This window comes from Eleutherodactylus coqui, chromosome 9, assembly GCF_035609145.1.
Source record: "Eleutherodactylus coqui strain aEleCoq1 chromosome 9, aEleCoq1.hap1, whole genome shotgun sequence".
Lineage (NCBI taxonomy): Eukaryota > Metazoa > Chordata > Amphibia > Anura > Eleutherodactylidae > Eleutherodactylus > Eleutherodactylus coqui.
Window position 1 is genome coordinate 168,669,367 of NC_089845.1, and position 24,276 is coordinate 168,693,642.

The window sequence follows — 24,276 nt, forward strand, 5'->3', positions numbered from 1 at the left end:
ACGATGCTGGGACCAGAAATGGGTGGGAGAGAGGCTGAAAGCTCATCACGCTCCTGGGGGCCAGTGGCTGCAGCGGAGAAGCAATGCGCTTGTATTCCTTAAACTTCGAAACGCTGCTATCTGCATCAGCGGGGACCTTACAACAGTATTCTACTGAGTGCCCAGAACCTGCAGGGAAGCAATGCCGCCAGCCAATCAAGCCAATTGACACCCCCTGTCAATCTTGCCTCCACCAGGACTTCCTGGTGGCGTCAAGATACACTAATACCGACCGAGCCTGCTAGGTAATGTATTCATTTCCTTTTTTTTTATGTAGTGTAACTAGGGCTTATTTTCAGGGTAGTGCTTGTATATCATACCCCCTCCCCCAAAAATCTTTAAAAAACAGGGTAGGTCTTATTTTGGGGGAAACACTGTAGTAGACCTGCTCTCAAATGTGAAGTGGATCAACTGTATCCAGTCTAGACAATACTCTGTGAGCTAAACACATCAGCAGCTGCTGCACAAATCTTTCTGCTCGTTGCTACAATGTATCAATTCGGAGACCAGCTCTTTAGCTCATAGAGCACCTCTACACTGGATACAGTTGTATCCACTTGTCAGCTGAGAGCAGGACTAGCTGTGTACAGTGTATCAGTCTGGAGTCCAGGCTGTTTAGCTCACAGAGCATTGTCTACACTGATAGGTCCCATTCACGCTGGCGGATTTATTCCACATTCTGCAGAGCAAATCCACATCTTTATCCGCTGCTGCAAATTCTACCTAAAATCTGCAAGTCTCATTGGGGATTTTAATGTGCAATTTCCTGCAGAACTAAGCCATTTTCATTACATATCAAAATCTGCTCGGAGCCGTGTGAAGGGGCCCTCGGGGACTTCTCATGCAGGATGGAATTAGTCTGCGCGGACATTTCAGCATCATGTTATCCCTGCGGGGCTTGAATTCGGGGCTATTAAAATTTGCTCACCATTACTTCAAAACTGCAGGATTAAATTCTGTTTCGGAATTACGGACGTCTTACGAAATTGTTGTTGCGGATTTCTAATATACAGGAGACAGGATTCCGCAACTAAAGTCTGTGGGAAAAATGCAAAAAGCTCCACAGAACACGCTCCGCAGTTAGAAATGCCATAAGATCTGCGGGAGCGCTGCGTCCGCTGAACTAATTCTGTCCGTGTGAAAGGCCCCTACAGTTGTATCCACTTCTCAGCTGGGAGCAGGACTAGCTGTGTACAGGGTTACTGCCTCAGATGAGCCTTCTCCTTCACTGACAGCAAGCTTATCTGCTAAATGCTGAAGAACTGAAACACAAAGTATCATGAAAGTTTCAGAACTTTTATACAATTAACCTTTATTTACATAAACAAGATTGACTCTTTTTAGCTACATTGTGACATCATGGCGAGTCGTGCCCAAGTACCCACTCAGCTCTGCTGCATCTGTGTGTACATTGTCTTTCCCCGTGAAAGCCTCCGGTCTGCAGCTCGACAGGAAACGTGACCTCATTCCGCCTGACAGGCGCACAGACTGCATTTGAAAAGAAACAAGACAGTTGAGAAGTGATCCGGACGCCAGAGATTAGGCAGCACCCAGACATCGCACAGAAGGAGCTCCAGATTGCGGCCAGATTTGGGGGATTTTGGGATCTCTCTGACACTTCACATGCGATACACTGAACTCACCAGCCGAATGTACCAGTCACTAGCAGGTGGCACTGGTTAAAGGTACCAGTCACTAGCAGGTGGCACCGGTTGAAGGTACCAGTCACTAGCAGGTGGCACCGGTTGAAGGTACCAGTCACTAGCAGGTGGCACCGGTTGAAGGTACCAGTCACTAGCAGGTGGCACCGGTTGAAGGTACCAGTCACTAGCAGGTGGCATCGGTTGAAGGTACCATTCACTTGCAGGTGGCACCGAGTGATTCTCCAATTCACATCGTATTATTGGGACGCAGCAAAAACGAAAGAACAATCGGGATCCCTCAACAGGATCTACTGGATCAAATAGGATCCCTCCTTGATATAACATAGCAGCAGATCAGCCTGGTAAGTAGTGCACCATGCTGCAGCATTTGGAGCAAGTTTGCAAAATATTGGAGAATTGCTTAAACTGTAGTTCCACATCAGCTACTTCCCTGGTTTATAGTGTGTGATGGATGGGCGAGGAGGGATTCTTACAGGAGTTGTACTAAGATTACAAGTTCTGCCTGTCTACAGGATAGGGGTAACTTGCTGAACAGTGGGGGTCTTACCGCTGAGACCCTCGCCAATCTCAGGAATGGGGGTCCCATGTCCCCCATCCTCCTCACTGTGGGGTTACTGCACCCACTTGCAGTGAGGAGGAATCGGAATGGAGCGCTGGTTACACAAGCGACTCGCCCTCCATTCGCTTTCTGTGGGACTACGGAGGCACCCGCGCCCAGATTTCCATCAGCTCCATTGAAATGCATGGAGGGCTGACCGCGCATACTCGTCCAGCACTCCCTTCATACTGATGTCACTGCGGGGGGAGAAGCGGCCCTGGCTTTGACAGGAGAGTGGGATACGGGAGTCCCATTTTCCAAATCAGCAGGGGTCTCCGTGGTGAGACCCCACTGATCAGCAAGTTATCCTGTGGATCGGGGAGAACTTGTAATCTTGGTCCAACTCCTTTACTCCCCTGCAATCCTCACAATCCTCCTGCAGTTATAGAGAGTGATTCCAATAACATCCCGCCATGCGATCGCTACTCAAGCAATTCCCTGGTAGATTGTGCACAGAAGCTCCCAGAGGATCGGCGAGGATCTCAGATCTGTTGCTGTCTTGAATGATGTTATTTAGCATTCCAGTAGTTTCCTTTGTGTTCGGGTGTCTTCATGTAGGAAACAGATTCCTTGTGCAGCACTAACAGATGTAGCAGAGCTGAGTTTGTTCTTTGCAGCCATGTGCTGCAATATCGTGGTGTATTGAATCATCTGCATTATCTAAGATGAATGAGATGTTGTGGGGCACAAGAGGAACAGTTCAGTGACAAATTCAACTCTGCTACCTCAAGACATAGTTTCCTCTTTGTGCGAGTCTTGTATGTTGTGACTCACAAGGATGTAGAACTCCTTATTATGCTACAAGATAGAAAGATCTCAGCGTGTCCAATTTAATCATATTCCACAGAAAACCCACCTGTTATTTCTTATGGGTATCGAATCGCAGACACGTGTTCATATCAGATTCATACCAGATTCATGCGAGATTCATACCAGATTCATGCGAGATTCATACCAGATTCATACCAGATTCATGCGAGATTCATACCAGATTCATGCGAGATTCATACCAGATTCATACCAGATTTATGCGAGATTCATACCAGATTCATACCAGATTCATGCGAGATTCATACCAGATTCATGCGAGATTCATACCATATTCATACGGGATTCATGCGAGATTCATGCGAGATTCATACCAGATTCATACCAGATTCATGCGAGATTCATACCAGATTCATGCAAGATTCATACCAGATTCATGCAAGATTCATACCAGATTCATGCGAGATTCATACGGGATTCATGCGAGATTCATACCAGATTCATACCAGATTCATGCGAGATTCATACCAGATTCATGCAAGATTCATACCAGATTCATACCAGATTCATGCAAGATTCATACCAGATTCATGCAAGATTCATACCAGATTCATGCAAGATTCATGCGAGATTCATACCAGATTCATGCGAGATTCATACCAGATTCATACCAGATTCATACGGGATTCATGCGAGATTCATGCGAGATTCATGCGAGATTCATGCGAGATTCATGCGAGATTCATACCAGATTCATACCAGATTCATGCGAGATTCATACCAGATTCATGCGAGATTCATACCAGATTCATGCGAGATTCATACCAGATTCATGCGAGATTCATACCATATTCATACGGGATTCATGCGAGATTCATACCAGATTCATGCGAGATTCATACCAGATTCATGCAAGATTCATACCAGATTCATGCAAGATTCATACCAGATTCATACCAGATTCATGCGAGATTCATACCAGATTCATGCGAGATTCATACCAGATTCATACGGGATTCATGCGAGATTCATACCAGATTCATGCAAGATTCATGCAAGATTCATACCAGATTCATACCAGATTCATGCAAGATTCATACCAGATTCATGCAAGATTCATACCAGATTCATGCAAGATTCATGCGAGATTCATACCAGATTCATGCGAGATTCATACCAGATTCATACCAGATTCATACGGGATTCATGCGAGATTCATGCGAGATTCATACCAGATTCATGCGAGATTCATACCAGATTCATGCGAGATTCATACCAGATTCATGCGAGATTCATACCAGATTCATGCGAGATTCATACCAGATTCATGCGAGATTCATACCAGATTCATGCGAGATTCATACCAGATTCATACCAGATTTATGCGAGATTCATACCAGATTCATACCAGATTCATGCGAGATTCATACCATATTCATACGGGATTCATGCAAGATTCATACCAGATTCATGCAAGATTCATACCAGATTCATACCAGATTCATGCGAGATTCATACCAGATTCATGCGAGATTCATACCAGATTCATACGGGATTCATGCGAGATTCATACCAGATTCATACCAGATTCATGCGAGATTCATACCAGATTCATGCGAGATTCATACCATATTCATACGGGATTCATGCGAGATTCATGCGAGATTCATACCAGATTCATGCGAGATTCATACCAGATTCATGCGAGATTCATACCAGATTCATGCGAGATTCATACCAGATTCATGCGAGATTCATACCAGATTCATGCGAGATTCATACCAGATTCATACGGGATTCATGCAAGATTCATACCAGATTCATACCAGATTCATGCGAGATTCATACCAGATTCATGCAAGATTCATACCAGATTCATGCAAGATTCATACCAGATTCATGCGAGATTCATACCAGATTCATACCAGATTCATACCGGATTCATACCGGATTCATACCGGATTCATACGGGATTCATACGGGATTCATGCGAGATTCATACCAGATTCATGCGAGATTCATACCAGATTCATGCGAGATTCATACCAGATTCATGCGAGATTCATACCAGATTCATGCGAGATTCATACCAGATTCATGCGAGATTCATACCAGATTCATGCGAGATTCATACCAGATTCATACCAGATTCATACCAGATTCATACCAGATTCATACCAGATTCATGCGAGATTCATACCAGATTCATACCAGATTCATGCGAGATTCATACCAGATTCATGCGAGATTCATACCAGATTCATGCGAGATTCATACCAGATTCATACCAGATTCATACCAGATTCATGCCAGATTCATGCCAGATTCATACCAGATTCATGCCAGATTCATACCAGATTCATGCGAGATTCATACCAGATTCATGCGAGATTCATACCAGATTCATGCGAGATTCATACCAGATTCATACCAGATTCATACCAGATTCATGCGAGATTCATACCAGATTCATGTGAGTGCGATTTTTAAATTTTCCTCTTGAAATAACACTGTAAATATTTTAGCTGGAAGAACCATCCGGAAGAGTCTATGAGCCCACAGAACGGTAATAAGAATCACACTTGGCCCGAGAATTATAGACCGATGTCACCTCTAACTTTAGGCCATAAAATCCTGACGGGCATCCTGGCTGACCGCCTAAATGAGTTCCTCCCCTCCCTGATCCGCAGGGACCAGGTCGGCTTTATCCCCCGGACAAAATCAGAAAAGTCCTTAACCTTATACATATCTCAAAAACACACAGCACCCCGCTCATACCCGCAGCCCTGGACATAGAGAAGGCTTTGGACAGGCTCTTCTGGGACTAACTTATCACAGTCCTGGAGAAGGCAGGCATCAGGGGAGCCTTCGTTACAGCGCTGCGCTCCTTATATTCCAACCCCTCAGCAGAATTAAAACTCCCTGGTTTCATAGTTAGGAAAATACCTTTACAGCGGGGAACAAGGCTCCCCACACTACATCACCTACCTGGGAGAACTTACCTCCTCCCTCGACACACTATATAAATGGAACTATCCCCATTGTTTACTTCTCTTAAGTCAGAGATGAAGATATGGGATCAGCCGACCCTCTCATGGATAAGATGAGTGAGATGTTGTGGGGCCCAGAAGGAACAGTTCAGTGACAACATATGTTCTCATATGTTCTTCACTATATGTTCTCAATGGGGTCGGCGCTGAATTAACTCAGTAAAAATGACAATTTTGCCTGGTCTCCTATATCTTTTCGGGGGTCTGCCTATAGGGGTCCCTGCAAACTATCTGAAGGAGATGCAACAATCTATCTTCCACTTCATATGGAGGAACAAAAGACCCAGAATTAAACAAAAGTTATGCAGTGCCATAAACGGGTGGGAGGACCGTCAGTCCCCAACCTGAGAAAGTATTTTCTGGCAGCTCCGCTGTCACAGATCCCCCCCCCCCCCATATTTGCGGGTACAAGGAGGCCTCTGTGGGCAGATCTGGAGGCGGCCCTTCTGGCTCCGGTGGAACTTGGGGCAGTTTTCTGGGGTAAAGGTATAAAAGCCACAACTGTGCAACATTTATCACCGCTGACCTACCACCTCCTTCTGATCTGGAGGGAAAACAGGTTTAAATGCTCTATGATGTCACCGCTCCCCCCTTTGCTGCCTATTAGCCCTAATCAAGCATTGGCTCTAAGCTCCCGGGAGGACAGTTTTCCATGGTGGTGGACCAGAGGGGCCGTCCTACTCTACCATTTTAGGGCTCGGTCAGACAGGCGTTTTGCCGCATGAATTTTTGTGCACATCACTGATGCATTCAATAATTTGCATTAACGAAGCGGGCGTCACGGTGGAAAACCCGCACCTAGCAGCATTTATCTGCTCAAAAAGAGCGCTGCCCGCTATCCCTTGCTGCAGCTGTGACAGAGGATTGCCATGTTCTCCCATTGAATTCGGCTTCAATGGGCTGCCGGCAAGCCCTGCATTGATTTTCGTGGAAGGGCTTAAAATAAAAGCCCTTCCCTGAAAAGCATCCCAAAAATGTGTAAAAAAATTCAAAAAATCTATACTCACCTCTTGGCAACTGCTGGGGCTCAGCCGCATCCAGTCGGCTCTTCTCCTGCACTGCTATGAGGAGCTTTTAGCATGCCCGGATTTAAAATCCCTGCCTGCTGAAAGCTCCTCATAGCACTGCAGGAGAAGAGCTGGCTGGACGCGGCTGAGCCCCAGCAGTTGCCGAGAGGTGAGTGTACATTTTTTTAAATTTTTTACACACTTGTGGATTGATTTTCAGGGAAGAGCTTATATTTTAAGCTCTTCCCCGAAAATCACTGCAGCGCTTGCCGACTCCATTGAATTCAGTGGAAGAACATCACAATCCTCTGTGACAGCTGTGGCAGAGAATCGCGATCTTCACTATATGTTCTCAATGGGGTCGGCGCTGCAGCCGCCAGCCCCATTGAGCGCAAGGTGAAACCCTTGGATGCGACAGCATCCAGGGGTTTCACACACACAGAACACCGGTTTGCCGCAGTTACATGCGTTCTGTGAACCGGAGTCCTATAATTTTCGCCGCGGGCATTTTTCCGCATGTAAAATTCGCACATGTGACCGCTGCCATTGAAAAGCATTGGTTCTATCTAGGGCGAATTTTTTTTACGCGCGGAAAAACGCACGTTAAAAGGCCCGTGTGACTGAGCCCTAATGCCGCACGGCAAACTCCTCACACTGATAGATAAATATTCAACCCCAGAACACCTCTGGGTGAAACTAGGGCAAATCTATAGCTTCCTCCACTCCCTGGTAGCAACCATTTACACTGAAAGATGATCGCTCAAAAATTGCTCAAACAACAGTTTGTGTGACAGTTTTGAGAGATCATCTTTGCATAAACTTTTAAGCAGCTAATTAGCTACTTAAGAGTTAAATGCAGGTGGAGCGGGACACTGCTGACAGCTCCAAGAACAATGCAGCTGCTTTGTATATGCAAACAGCTGCTTTGTTCTCAGAGCCATCACTGAGAGCTTCATGCGGGATACCAGCTGACAGAATGCTATCAGCTGGTATCCCGCTGAGAACTCTGTGTGCGGCGCTGATAAGGCTCATAGCTGACTATGAATGAATAGTGCACGATGGCTGCAGGTTTAGACACAACGACTATCGCTCAAAATATGGCTTCTGAGCGAATTTTGAGCGATAATGATTGTGTCTAAATGGGCCTTAATATTATTTTTACCCCCACATTGTTCAAGAGAACCTGTATGTGGTCCCCACTGCAAGCAGGCATGATAGCCCTATTGTATGCCCACCCATTCATGCAACGATGGGAATCAGATCTTAACATCTCCCTCTCCTTAGCCAATGGCATCACTGCTGTACATTCAAAGGGCAGCCATCAAGTACCGCTGGCCGAATCTTCACTTAAAATTCTACACAGATCCGATCTGGTTCCCTCAATAATTCATACTCGCCTAACACCCCTCCATATTGTCCTAGGGGATGCAACACTTTGGGATCTACATCCCACACGTCATGGCCGTGCTCGGTGGTAAGGTCTCTCTGGAGGCAGGTGGCCAATCCAATATCTAAAGCCCTGGTAGATCCTTCTCCCATTCTCCGCCGACCTGCCTCCTGGCGGACAAACCCCTCGGCCATAATAACCAACAACACATCCGCATGGCCGCCAGAATCTATACAGCATCCCAATGCCTCTCGCCCCCTTATACTTAATCTGGTTGTTACAAGAGTCCCAAGAATGATGTTGTACAAAAAACTGTCGGCCATGACAAAGGATAAAATGGAAGTATTCCTCAAAACATGGCAGCCATGGGCATCTCTTGTAGAAATACCTGGCAGAAACGGACTTCTCAGCACATGAGGAGTCGGATCCGGAGCAGAATCAATAAAACACAGTATAAAGGGAGAGTCAATAAGATCAAGAGGGGGGGGGGATAAGAATGACCTGGCATCTATCAGATGTTATGCATTCACATATTTTACTGCCCCGCCCCTTTCTCCGCAGGGCGTGTTTATTTACGTGCGGCAATCAGACACGCTGATTGAAATGTCTGATTACTTCCGGATGTGTTCTTTTTGCTGCGCGATTACACAGTTTTTCACACCTTCCTTGCGTATTGCGCACCTCCCATTGACTTCTACGGGGACCTTTGCTTTGCAAATATGCAGAAAAATAGAGCATGTTCTCTTTCTATTCTTGCGTGACCAAAACGCACGTGCAAAATACGGAAATGTGAATGAACCCACTGACATCAATGCGATCTATTCTCTGCTTATTGTGCGTGCAAATATGCTAACAGATACGCCTCAGGGTGCCGTCACCGAGAACGCGATACTCTGCAGGATGCTGCAAATAGTCCGCCGTCATAATCTGCACCAAAATCTGTGGTTCTAAGTGCGAATGTCGACACGGAATCGCTGACAGAATTCGTCTATTTTTAATTCCACACCAAAATCCCCAAATCTGCCAGAATATTACATCTGTTGTGGAAGCGCCCTGAGGACGATCCGCGGGACTCCGCACACATTGAAAGAATCCATATAAACCAGAGGTTTTTTGAGCACCGAAAGGAGAAACTGCAGTGTTTTGGCAAAAACCCTACCTGCTCCTTCAGTCAACCCACATTGAGTCCCCAGCCAAGGGCTGAAGCCGCACCGAAACCGATGCAGGTTGATGTAACCCGTAAACTCCTTTCCACCACTGAAAAAGAAAGGCGCCATGCTTCAAACCTGTGCCTTTATTGTGGGAGCCTAGGACAATATGCCTTAAACTGCCCAAATTACTTCCAGAGGACTCTTGCTCTAACCAACGTCAAGACCACAACCAATCCAGCCGCCACGAGGTAGTGGGATACCACCAGACAAGCCTTTTCACTTGTAATTCAAGACGGCATTAAAACCTTTCCTCCGTTCCACCATTTGTCCTCCCCATAGAGATCTTAATGGGTAGTCAGAAGATACAGTGCTCGGTGATGTTGGTCTTGGCAGCGGGAGGAAACTTCATGGGCTTAAGATTTGCTCTTGACAAAAACATTACAAGCAGACCTAAGCCCATACCTGTTGTTATGGAAACCGTGGATGGGTCACCCTTGTCCTCGGGACCTGTCACACAGAAGACAACTGAACTGGAGCTCTGCATGGAACCTGATCATCAAGAAACAATTAGCTTCCAGTTCATTTCCTCCCCTAAACTTCCAGTAATTTTCAGAATCCCCTGCTTGTCTACTCATAATCCCTCTATCAACTGGGAATCAAGGACCATTGCCTTCCCTTCAGATTACTGTAGGGAGAATTGCAAGATGGCAACATCCATCCCCAAACCAAGAAGACCCCGAGGATTTTCAGCAGAACTGTGAGAAGTTACCGGCCCAGAACCAAATGTCCAGGGATGTCTACAGCAAGAACTAAGCTGACCAACTACCACCCCATTGGCCATATGACTGCCCAGTGGATTTGCTCCCTGGAGTCTCTATTCCATTCAGGTGGATCTACAGCCTTTCAGAACCAGAATTGAAGAAATTTGAAAAAGGGTTTCATTCGACCTTCTTACCAGGCTGGGGCGCCCATATGTTTTGTGAAAAAGCGTGACTCAACCCTGCGCCCATGTATCGATTACAGGGAGGTAAATAAGATTACGATTAAAAATCGCTATCCTCGAGGAAGATGTGAAAGCTCTATTTTATGTATACTCGCTGTTTCCATGTTTACCAGTCAAATATTTACATATCTTGCATGCGAGACAAATATACGGAATGTAATATCACGGACCAACAGCGCAGCCTCCTCCCTTTTTGTATAATTTGGAAAATATTAATTAAAAAAAGTTTTAAAAAAGAAATCGCTCCCCCCTCCCCCCTCCCTCCTAACCCCTCCGCTTGATTCCGGAATAGACAGAGACTCAGATCTAGTTTAGTGAAGACCTTCGCAGAGCGAAGAGGGGCCTATAACCTTGTACAGATTCACCCAGGGGATGATGGGAGACTGCATTCAGCACAAGGTATGTGCAGTCTATTATTTCAAAACCTATTGGACCAATTCATGGTGGCGTATCTCAATGACATCCTTATCTTCTCTAATAACTTGGAGGAACATCGCAGGCACATCTATTAGAGAGATATGAGATAGATGGGAGATAGATAGATAGATGGGAGATAGATAGATAGATGGGAGATAGATAGATAGATGGGAGATAGATAGATAGATGGGAGATAGATAGATAGATGGGAGATAGATAGATAGATGGGAGATAGATAGATAGATAGATGGGAGATAGATAGATAGATGGGAGATAGATAGATAGATGGGAGATAGATAGATAGATGGGAGATAGATAGATAGATGGGAGATAGATAGATAGATGGGAGATAGATAGATAGATGGGAGATAGATAGATAGATGGGAGATAGATAGATAGATGGGAGATAGATAGATAGATGGGAGATAGATAGATAGATGGGAGATAGATAGATAGATGGGAGATAGATAGCTAGATGGGAGATAGATAGATAGATGGGAGATAGATAGATAGATGGGAGATAGATAGATAGATGGGAGATAGATAGATAGATGGGAGATAGATAGATAGATGGGAGATAGATAGATAGATGGGAGATAGATAGATAGATGGGAGATAGATAGATAGATGGGAGATAGATAGATAGATGGGAGATAGATAGATAGATGGGAGATAGATAGATAGATGGGAGATAGATAGATAGATGGGAGATAGATAGATAGATGGGAGATAGATAGGTAGATGGGAGATAGATAGATAGATGGGAGATAGATAGATAGATGGGAGATAGATAGATAGATGGGAGATAGATAGATAGATGGGAGATAGATAGATAGATAGGAGAGAGATAGATAGATATGAGATATATAGATAGATAGGAGATAGATATGAGATATATAGATAGATAGATAGATAGATAGATAGATAGGAGATAGATAGGAGATATATAGATAGGAGATAGATAGATAGATAGGAGATAGATAGATAGATATGAGATAGGAGATAGATAGATAGATAGATAGGAGAGAGATAGATAGATAGATAGATAGATAGATAGATATGAGATATATAGATAGATAGGAGATAGATAGATAGATATATAGATAGATAGATAGATGGGAGATAGATAGATAGATAGGAGATAGGAGATAGATAGATAGATAGGAGATAGATAGATAGGAGATAGATAGATAGGAGATAGATAGATAGGAGATAGATAGATAGGAGATAGATAGATAGGAGATAGATAGATAGGAGATAGATAGATAGGAGATAGATAGATAGGAGATAGATAGGAGATAGATAGATAGATAGGAGAGAGATAGATAGATAGATAGATAGGAGAGAGATAGATAGATAGATAGGAGAGAGATAGATAGATAGATAGATAGGAGAGAGATAGATAGATAGATAGATAGATAGATAGATAGATAGATAGATATGAGATATATAGATAGATAGGAGATAGATAGATATGAGATATATAGATATATAGATAGATAGATAGATAGGAGATAGATAGGAGATAGATAGATAGGAGATAGATAGATAGATATGAGATAGGAGATAGATAGATAGATAGATAGATAGGAGAGAGATAGATAGATAGATAGATAGATAGATAGATAGATAGATAGATAGATAGATAGATATGAGATATATAGATAGATAGGAGATAGATAGATATGAGATATATAGATATATAGATAGATATATAGATAGATAGATAGATAGGAGATAGATAGGAGATAGATAGGAGATAGATAGGAGATAGATAGGAGATATATAGATAGGAGATAGATAGATAGATAGATAGATAGATAGATCTGAGATAGATAAATAGATAGATAGGAGAGAGATAGATAGATAGATAGATAGATAGGAGAGAGATAGATAGATAGATAGATAGATAGATAGATAGATAGATAGATAGATAGATAGATAGGAGAGAGATAGATAGATAGATAGATAGGAGAGAGATAGATAGATAGATAGATAGGAGAGAGATAGATAGATAGATAGATAGGAGAGAGATAGATAGATAGATAGATATGAGATATATAGATAGATAGGAGATAGATAGATATGAGATATATAGATATATAGATAGATAGATAGATAGATAGGAGATAGATAGGAGATATATAGATAGATAGATAGGAGATAGATAGATAGATAGATAGATAGATAGATAGATAGATAGATAGATAGATAGGAGATAGATAGATAGGAGATAGATAGATAGGAGATAGATAGATAGGAGATAGATAGGAGATAGATAGATAGATAGGAGAGAGATAGATAGGAGATAGATAGATAGGAGATAGATAGATAGGAGATAGATAGATAGGAGATAGATAGGAGAGAGATAGAGAGATAGGAGATAGATAGATAGATAGGAGAGAGATAGATAGATAGATAGATAGGAGATAGATAGATAGATAGATAGATAGATAGATAGATAGATATGAGATATATAGATAGATAGGAGATAGATATGAGATATATAGATAGGAGATAGATAGATAGATAGATAGATCTGAGATAGATAAATAGATAGATAGGAGAGAGATAGATAGATAGATAGATAGGAGAGAGATAGATAGATAGATAGATAGATAGATAGATAGATAGGAGAGAGATAGATAGATAGATAGATAGGAGAGAGATAGATAGATAGATAGATAGGAGAGAGATAGATAGATAGATAGATAGATAGGAGAGAGATAGATAGATAGATAGATAGATAGATAGATAGATAGATAGATAGATATGAGATATATAGATAGATAGGAGATAGATAGATATGAGATATATAGATATATAGATAGATAGATAGATAGATAGGAGATAGATAGGAGATATATAGATAGATAGATAGGAGATAGATAGATAGATAGATAGATAGATAGATAGATAGATAGATAGATCTGAGATAGATAAATAGATAGATATGAGATAGGAGATAGATAGATAGATAGATAGATAGGAGAGAGATAGATAGATAGATAGATAGATAGGAGATAGATAGATAGATAGATAGATAGGAGATAGATAGATATGAGATATATAGATATATAGATAGATAGATAGATAGATAGATAGGAGATATATAGATAGGAGATAGATAGATAGATAGATAGATATGAGATAGATAGATAGATAGATATGAGATGGATTGATGGATGGATAGACAGACACTGGTTACATTCTATACAAGAGGGGGCACCAATCACCATAACTTTAGATGGAAATAGGGTTTTGTTTTCAGACACAGTGACCATAGTCCATAAAGCATCAAAAAGCAAAAATCTGATTGGTTGCTACAAGCCACAGTGGCGCAGATACTACAGATTTTAGGACTTGCTGTGAAGGCCAAAGAATACCCCATCGTCATTAGTGACTACTAGCCATGGAGACGGGTAGCACAGCTGCTATGAGGCTATGGGTTATTGGCCCACCCGGGCAGCCGTCGGTCCCCACCACCTCTGTTCACCTTCTTACTACAGTATTGTGGTCCAATAAATGCAACAAAATAAAGTGTAAAGTGAAACGTGATCCGCGGCTCCTTGTCACTCATCCCACGTGGTGCCTGACTCTGAAGAAGGGGCTCTGTGCTGCAGCAGTAATGGGGGCATATGGAGCAGGACGTAGGGGCAGTGGGTGCAGTCATTGGGGTACAACTGAGAGTTAACACCATAACTTTAGTATAACTCTAGTAGGGCCTAATAGGCCTTCACCCATGACTGACCTAGAAGCCTTTCGAAGGTAACCTGTGTTTGGGGAGCCTCAAGACTTTATGCTTCCTGAGGCAAAGTGTGAAATGACGCCTCCTCACTCCCCACAAAAAGAAATAAAAATAATCCTACAGGCAGTGAAAGCACCAATATATGAGATACCCAACACATGTTTAAACCATTGTGCCCCAATAGTAATAGTGCCCCCCATACCAACATAGTGCCCCAGTAGTAGTAGTGTACCCCATAGTTGTCCTAATAGTAACAGTTACCCCCATAGTGAACCGCCGCCAGGCAGCAAGTTAACTCATTAACCCATTCATGGCAGGGACACCATTGCCTGTGACTGCATTGAGGGGTATAGATGAGTCTCCTCCCTCTGTCAAACACCTGAGCTGCCATATCGGCTATTAACTGTGACATCCAAGGGGTTAAACTTCCGGGCCGGGGGTTATGTCCAATTCTGTCAGTTGCCCCAGGAGCAGGGCTATGTAACCCCTATGATGAAAATGTATATCGCAGTACAGAACATGACAGCCGCCCATGACATACATTATTATCACAGGTCCTTAAAGGGGTTGTCCAGCTATGACTGATTTATGGCCTGGACTTAGAATAAGTCATCAATAGTCGATCAGAGGAAGACTAAAGGGTTAATAATGTTACTATGGGAATGAACTGGTAATTGTATCAAAATTTGCACCAAAAATATTGTTTGCACCAAAATGTGTGCAAGATTTAGGCGCTATAGAACTGAGCATGCCCAGTAGACACCGGATGATTGGCAGGGCCTCCCAGATAAAAAGGGCAATTTCTTGCTGCACCATCTCAGAGCGCAGGGTGCAGATAGATGGGAGTGCTGCTGTAGCCCTGCTGTAGTGGGGCATGCTAACCTGCAAAGTGTAGCTGCCGAGAGAAGGGAAAGGTGGTGGGAGCTGCTGAGAGCGGTCCACAGGTGAAGGATTGAGGACCAAGAAACTATCGCTACTGGAAGCTACCAGTGAGAGTCAGACCTTGTCCACAACTTGGTGAGACATTTGGATTGCGACAAGGATCCAAGGAAGCAGTGGAAGAGGCACCACTGGCCCCAGTCCAGCTTGGTCTGGTAGTAGTGGCGACTCCCATGTGACAAACTGTAAGTGAGGCTGGCCTCAGTGGGGGACACTAGGTGTGCACCCTAGTCAGGAGTTCAGATAGTTAACAGGCCTGTTAAGAAAAAGAACACTGACACGAACAGTAATTGTATATGATGTCATAGACTAGGAATCTGTTCTTCATCCCGTAAGCTGCTAATGCAAATGTAGCGCGTGCCACCGTGATTGCCAGTGAACGCCCTTAATAACTCGACGGATCTACATAGCATGGCTGTTGTTACTCTCCTTGGATGAGCCGGGCACTACGCATACAGTGTAGGTATTACACCATATTATGCTATCCCTGCAGGATTACGCTACGGCTGTGGCTCGCCGTCACCATTATGGCGGTGAATACCGGATCGGTATGTCTTATGTTACTGAATATGGACAAGTGCAGCAGATAAGACACCTTATAACAGAGTGAGGTACTCCAGGCATTATTGGCCAAAAGGATATGAGGACAGCGGAGATGGGGCAATCAGCTGCTCAGGTTGTTGTCTTCTAATTTGCAGCCTTTCTTTTTAACCCTTGAGGACGCAGACATTTCTTTCATGTTTTGGTTTTTCCTGCCCACTTCATGTCTGTTATTTATCCGTTGACGTCGCAGTCGGAGGGTTGTTGTTGTTTTTTGCAGGGCAAGTTGTATTTTTCAATGATACTATGTAATGTACCATATAATAATGTACTGATAATGTACCATATAATAATGTACTTATAACGTACCATATAATAATGTGCTTATAACATAGTACCATATAATGTACTGATATGTATCATATAATAATGTACTGATAATGTATCATATAATAATGTGCTTATAACATAGTACCATATAATGTACTGAAAAACATTTAAGCATTTCTAAGTGGAGGGAAATGGGGAAAATAACTGTGAGATTCCGGCTCTTTGGATGGTTTGTCCCTCCAGCATTTCTTCAGTTTGCAGCCGGATTACAGCATTAGATCTGTGACACACAATTAAAAGTACAGAGTTTAACCCCTTAGTGACGGGGCTATCATAAAATTACGTCCTGCTTTTGCAGGACATGTATGGAGGGAGGTAGCGCCGCTATCTCTCTCCATACAGCTGACACCCACTGGCAATAGCCGCGCTCAGCCGTTCAGCCAATCGCGGCTATTAACCCTTTAAATGCCGCTGTCAATTTTGACATCAGCATTTAAATTCCCTGAACCCGCACGGCCCCCCTGAGGTGAAATCGGGGGAGCCATGCAGGTGTCATGGCAGCCGGGGGCCTTTAGAAAGGTAGTCTGCTAAGGCAGCCCTGGGGCCTATCAAGCCATCCCCGTGGGCTGGCTTGATAGACTGCCTGTGAAAAAGCAGTATGACGTAATGCTATAGCATTACGTCATACTGCAGGAGCGATCAAAGCATCGCATGTTAAAGTCCCCCAGGGGGACTTCAAAGTAAAGTAAAAAAAAAAATCAACAAAGTTTTTTTAATTGTAAAAAAAAAAAGTTATAAAAATTTAAATCACCCCCTTTTGCCATATCTATTATTAAAAAATCTAAATCATAAAATAAAAATAAGTATTTTGTATCACCGCGACCGTAAAAGTCCGATCTATCAAAGTAGCCATTATTTTCCTCCCACGGTGAACATCGTCCGAAAAAAAAAAATAAAGAACACCAGAAATACACTTTTTTAGTTACCCTGTCTCCCAGAAAAAACGCAATAAAAAGCGATCAAAAAGTCATATGTATTCCAAATTGGTACTATAAGAAACTACAGGACATTACGCAAAAAATGAGCCCTTGCTCAACTACGTCGATGGAAAAATAAAAAAGTTATCGCGCGCAGAAGATGACCGCAGAAAATAATTGAAAAAAAATTAAATATCTTAAAAAAAAAAATACAAGTACTACAGCAAAAAAAATACTATATAAGTTTGGTATCGTAGTAATCGTACTGACTCATAGAATAAAAATATCAGGTCGTTTTTGTTGCAGTTTGTGCGCCGTAGAAACAGGACGCATCGAAAGATGGTGGAAAGTCGTTTTTTTCCCCATTTCTCTCTGCTTAGAATTTTTAAAAAGTTTTTCAGTACATTATATGGTACAATAAATAGTGCCATTGAAAAATACAACTCATCCCGCAAAAAACAACAAGCCCTCAGACAGCGACGGCGATGGATAAATAAAAGGAGCTACAATTTATTTAAAGGGAGTAGGAAAAAACAAAAATGGAAAAAAGCAAAAAAGCCCGGTCACTAAGGGGTTAAGGGATTTTCTAGGACTAAAGCATTGATGCAGCAATGGTTTATTAGTGGGGGGGTTCTATGCTTAGAGCCCCACTGAAGATCACAACAATGGCGCCACCTATTCACAGGAGAGCTGCCGTTCCTTCACCGTCTACCCAAGCACCGTGCTTCTTTACTGGCAGTTCTGGTACTGCAGCTTAACCCTTATGGATTGTGATAACTGAGGGTCAGAACCCCTCCTATCCAACACAGATCGCCTATACATAGTCTACCTGCTTGCAGTCACCACTAGGGGGAGCTCAAGGGCCTACTGCATGCATTTTATACATGACACAGTATACATTCCACTCCTGAGCTCCCCCTGGTGGTGACTACATGCAGACAGAATTTTCATTCTTAACACTGTCTGTGCAGATTATTTGGAGCTTTTAGCAGTGTAAGGCCTTAGTCAGACGGGCGTTTTTTCGCGCGATTTGCGCATGCGCATGCGTCCGGCGATTTTTTAAAACCATTGCTTTGCAATGGTATCGGACACATGAGCGCTTTTTATGCGCTCGTCCGATAAATTATAGAACAGAAATCGCAGATCGCACCTATCTGCGATTTGCGATTCCTGTTCTCTTCTCTATATGCGCTCAATGGGGCCGGCGGCAGCAGCGCCGACCCCATTGAGAACATATAGAAGACAAATCATTCTTCTCTGTCACAGCTGTAACAGCTGTGGCAGAGAAGAACGATGTTTGCCCATTGAATTCAATGGAGCCGGCAATACAGCCACCTCCATTGAAAGCAATGGGCTGCCGGCGTGCGCGGGGTGAATTGTCGGGAAGGGGTTAAATATATAAGCCCTTCCCTGCAATTCATCCAGAAAAGTGTTAAAATAAAAAATATATATATACTCACCTGCTCCCGGCAGCCGGAGTTCCGTGCGGCCGGCCTGCAGTGGGTGTGAAGGGGGTGTGAGTCAGACCTGCCCCCTGATTGGCTCAGCGCTGAGTCTGACTCACACCCCCTTCACACTCACTGCAGGCCGGCCGCGCGGAACTCCGGCTGCCGGGAGCAGGTAAGTATATATATATTTTTTATTTTAACGCTTTTCTGGATGAATTGCAGGGAAGGGGTTATATATTTAAGCCCTTCCCGACAATTCATCCCACACTCGCCCGCAGCGCATCGCTTTCAATGGAGCCGGCTGTATTGCCGGCTCCATTGAATGCAATGCGCTGGACAGCTCCGGCCCGTTTCTAATGAAACGTGGCTAGGAGCAGATTTTCGGGCGATTTTCGGGCACCGGTCACGCGATTTGCGGATGTGCATCCGTCATGCGATCCGCAAATCGCGAGAAAAAACGCCCGTCTGACTAAGGCCTAAATGTAAAGAGTATTAGGAAATGACTCTGCATAGAATGCTGGACCTAAAACTAGTAGTGTGTCCTGTAAGTGCTCATGGGAGATCTTATCCAGCCTAGAATACACTCTGACTGGTACAATGGAATGTGTCAGTCTTCACTGCAGTCCCTCTTGGATGTAGCTTATACCTGTGCTGCAGTACATGGAATTATGATATGGATGACAGTAAGATGAAAATAGATAAGCTATTCCCTTTCTGTTATCTGCCACCCATCCCTGGGAATATCTCTCTCTAGGCACATGAATACTGTCAGTTGTTGAGAGGTGTGTATCTTGTCCCAAGAAGGGCCATTTGCATGTTGATTCCCACCTGGTTGGGGGCCTTTTGTTCCTTTGTGCAGTCCAGGATGCTTCTGGTATCTTGTAAGGAAGGTACCAAGTCCAAGGAGATGCCAGCTGTGTACATCCTCCCCACCTTGGTCTCCTGTCCAGTCTCCAATACACAAACCCAGACTTTACGGCATGGAGATAAAACACTGTTATTACTCAAAGGGGAAATGAATTCCTGGGATTTGGAATAATCTTAAGAATTTTGTCCGGACAGCAGGTGGATCCTGCAAACAAAACGCATCTACTCCCAGGACTGGCGGACGGATAACCGGCACATGTCATGACTGGTATCCATCAGTAGATAAAGTCATGATATGAAATATGAGTATAGCTCCTTATCAGAGGGCCTCGGAGGGAATATGGCCCAGATGTTGATTTGGGTTTCCACCCGGAAGATCTGCGCATCTACTTAGCGCGCCTTTGGTGACGTCATAAGGAGGATGGTGGAAGTGGGACTTTAAAGCTAAAGGGGCATCTTCTCTTCATTATTGGACCCAAGAGTGGCATCTAATGCTGTCCGGTCGCTCGTTCCGCCACTCCTCGCTACACGAATATTGCGAAAACCTCCATAGACCTGTATTTTCTATTATTTTGTCCCTTTTTGTTCTTGTCTGTATCTGTAGCTCCTCCCCCTTCTGTAATTATCTTCTCCTTTTGTATATTGTTATATAATCACTGCTGACCCTTTTTTTAATAACAAAGCTTAAAACTTTATTAGTCGTCCTTGAACGCTTTAATTGATCCATAACCCCGAAGTTAAGCGCAGTTTACACACACAAATATTCAAAAGTACTAATAGGCAATAATTGCTATTAGTAGTTTATCAGCTTCATTTGCATGCAAATGAGCTTCTGGGAGCTGTTACAGAACTCATCGGGCAGTCTGAGCTCTGAAATTAGCTCCATTGTTCAGCCATGGGCTGCTAAGAGAAAACATTATAATTATAGATGAGCGAGTATACTCGCTAAGGGCAATTGCTCGTGCGAGCATTGCCTTTAGCGAGTATCTCCCCCGCTCGAGACGGAAGGTTCGGGTGCCGGCAGCGGGCACGGAGCTGCGGGGGAGAGCGGGGCGGAATGGAGGGGAGATCTCTCTCTCCCTCTCTCCCCCCCCCCCCCCCCCCCCCCCCCCCCCCCCCCCGCTCCCTCCTGCTAACAGCCGCTACTCACCGCTCCCCCACGCCGGCACCCGAACCTTCCGTCTCGAGCGGGGGAGATACTCGCTAAAGGCAATGCTCGCTCGAGCCATTGCCTTTAGCGAGTATACTCGCTCATCTCTAATTATAATCTCTAGCTCCCCCGTAGAGAATTCAGCACCATGGACAGCAGACACAGCCTGTGCTCCTGCTTATCAGCTGTTCTGCTGGCTGGGCTGACAGCTGAGACAAAGCAATCAGCTGTAATCAGCTCTCAGCGGGCAGAGCACAGCGTGCGGTCCTGCTTATCAGCTGTTCCGCTGAACGATGGTTTTTAAGCAGAACTGAAAACTGTTGTTTGGCAGAAAACTTAAAGATGAGCACATTTACACGCAACGGTTATCGCTCTAATTTTGAGCAAAGTTGTGTCTAAATGGAGCTTTAGTTGTGTGTTGGCTGGTGGAGACCAAGGCGGCTGACCTACCTGTCAGAAAGGTTGGTGGTGGCAGCGAGTGGTGTTGGGGTGTGTTAGGTCATACAGGGTGTGATTTGGGCTCCATCTGCACAAGTGGGGATCTGGATATAAGTCAACTCTGAGGTCTGCCTGGGGTGCTTTACATCAGAGGTTGGTGACTGTCGGACCCATATAACTCCGTTACCAAGACTGGCAGCTATAAATGGCCATTACAGCCTGCGCCAGCCAAAGCTGCCTTACATCACATTTTGCGCCATCCACAGATGCCCCTATTCTATCCTGTGCCAATCACACATATCCAGTGCTGCCTAAAGGGATGTGGGTGCTGTCCTCCATTCCAGAATCTGCCCCTTTATTACATCCTCTGACATCCCATTTATAAGCTGCATTTCCCCTTTTATTAAGAACTATAGTGAAAAGGGGAAGGAGCGGCGCGGCACGACCTCCTCCTCATCCACCCCCACCGCCAGTGACAGCGGCGGCACCGCGACCGGGACCCGCCAGATGGAAAGTGCTTGAGATAGGACAGGAATGTTTCTAAGTGTCTCCAGATACAAGACAGGGAGGACGAGGAATGATGTGACCTTTAGACATTGGAACATGAGACAATAGGGGGCAAATACTTTTCTCAACATGACTAGATGCAACTGTTTTCTTCAGGATGGTGTATGGATGAGAGTAGGATCTCCATGATCGAAGAGTAGTCTGGATGGTGCTCGCCCCTCCGCCTTCCCATCCTTCATGCTGATGGATACAATGTAGTCAGTTATTAACAGTCACGTTCTTTCTTACAGATTATGAACTCTGACTTTTTCAACATGGCGGCTCAACCTCCCAGGATGTCGACGCCGATAAAGGGGAAATGTAAGTGATATGAAGAACATAATATGCAGCTCAGTTGCTGATTGGCTCTTTAGCCGCCTTTCACAGTTTTTTTTTAAGGGAAAATTTATTTAACCAAAATAGACAAATGTATAAAATCAGCCGGCGCCAACGGGAACGCACGAATTACTGGTACATCGCAGTGCGTGAGGACTGAGCCGGAAACAAACAAGAGAGAAAAACATCAATGTCTGGCATCTTGTGTGCCGGTCTCATAAAACATAATAAGGGCCGATGCCCTCAGACGGAATCACGCAGCCATTCGCTTCTATTGAGCCTCATAGCTCAGTCCTCACATGCGGGATTCTGCCGCCGATTTACGCAGCGGGAAAATAATCAAAGTAGCACGTTCTATTTTCTGCGTTTTTCCGCAGCGGGAGGTCCCCATAAATATAGTATTAATGGAGACTGCGGTAAAAAGCGCATTTTTCTGTGATCGTCAGTGGGGACTTTTTTGTTTACCCCGCGGGATTCCTGTGGCGTAAAACCGTGGGGGTATCCCGCTCCGTCCGTGGGCTTGAGCCCTAATAGAGCAAATCAAAAAGAGCTTCCAGTCTCGGAGTCCTAAAAATACCAAGAAGAAGAGAAAAAGAGCAGAAAATAGAAAGAACCTTCCAGGAGAGATTCCGTAAATATGGGAACATCCTCCCAATAATCAGGCATCACACCGCAGAACAAGTGCATCATGGTCCCATCAGCAACTGAACATCATGGCAACCGCTGAGGGGAGCAGGCCCATAACATGTAGCCTGCGGGGGTGTAGGAACCTGACCTGGGAAAGCCTGTCCCAATCAGGGGCGGAGCAGAGCCCGCCACCGCGCCATCACCTCATTGGGGCGGTCCTGACGGAGGGTCCAGCTCTTTTCTTGGGTACATGTACGAAGCTCCCCACAGGGGATTTCCTCCGATGGTGTCGGATGTATGAGTGGAGCGCGGACCTGCGATGCGGGAAGCCGTCCGTGACGCTGCAGCACAGCTTGTCGGCTCACAGTCTTCAGGCATTTATTGTCCACGTGGACATTCCAGGAAAGGCTGTCTGTAGTTGGATCCGCTGGATCTTCCGTTTGTCAGTAAAGCACTAAATGAGGTCCTGGAAAATCTATCAGGACTTTTAATTCATCTTTTAATTTTTATTTCCATAAAAATGTAATAATCTCTAATGATCTCAGGACCGACGCCCCCAAATCCCCCAGGAAATGGTCCGTGTGATCGCTGCTACATGCACTTCTGTTGGACGGCAGGAGATCGCTGAATGCACCGCTATCCGCTAGTCCCCTAGAAGTCAATGGATCCGCGGTTGAACATGCGCTGCTTCTCCTTTCACAGGACAGTCAGGGGCGCCGGTCTCAGGATCACTGGTGGTCCCGGCGCTCGGACCCCAACAATCAGACGCTTATCCTGGGGATAAATGTCCTTGGTGGTAAAAGCACTTTAACTGTCACATAACTGTGTCCCCCACCAACTGATGCCAGTGTAGAGGAAGGGAGATGACAGGCGTGGGCATCGTGCCAGGTGGTATAGCGGGGGATCATGCGGATAACACCCCCTGTCTGCTCCACATGAGAGACCACCCTGTAACACGCCGAGGGCACAACTATCCTGTCGCTGATAGTCAGAAGTGCTGGACAAGAGGCTGTTGTACGGATACAGTGTAACAAACCCTCAGCTCGCTGAACGCTGCCAAGATAAACTGTAAACTTCTGAATAGAAATAAAAATGCTTTCATTCACTGAGAGCAGCAGAGATCTTAGGGAATTAAACTTAAAGGGGTTAGCTAACTTTTTTAAATCGATGGTTGATCCTCAGGATAGGCATCAATATGTGATCAGTGGGGTCTGCCACTCGGGATCTCCGCAGCTGATTGAAGGGG

The 24,276-nt window shown here is 44.4% G+C and overlaps 1 protein-coding gene across 2 annotated transcripts in view; it reads left to right on the plus strand.

The window, feature by feature from the left end:
* The first annotated feature begins 1,565 nt into the window (after positions 1 to 1,565).
* TMEM71 (transmembrane protein 71) overlaps positions 1,566 to 24,276 on the plus strand; it is a 56,793-nt gene continuing 34,082 nt past the window's right edge. For both annotated transcript variants that reach the window (XM_066578778.1, XM_066578779.1), the window contains exons 1-2: positions 1,566 to 2,044; positions 22,319 to 22,388. In XM_066578778.1, coding sequence (XP_066434875.1) covers positions 22,322 to 22,388 — 67 coding nt within the window. In that variant the 5' untranslated portion in view covers positions 1,566 to 2,044; positions 22,319 to 22,321. The remainder of the gene's footprint in view (positions 2,045 to 22,318; positions 22,389 to 24,276) is intronic.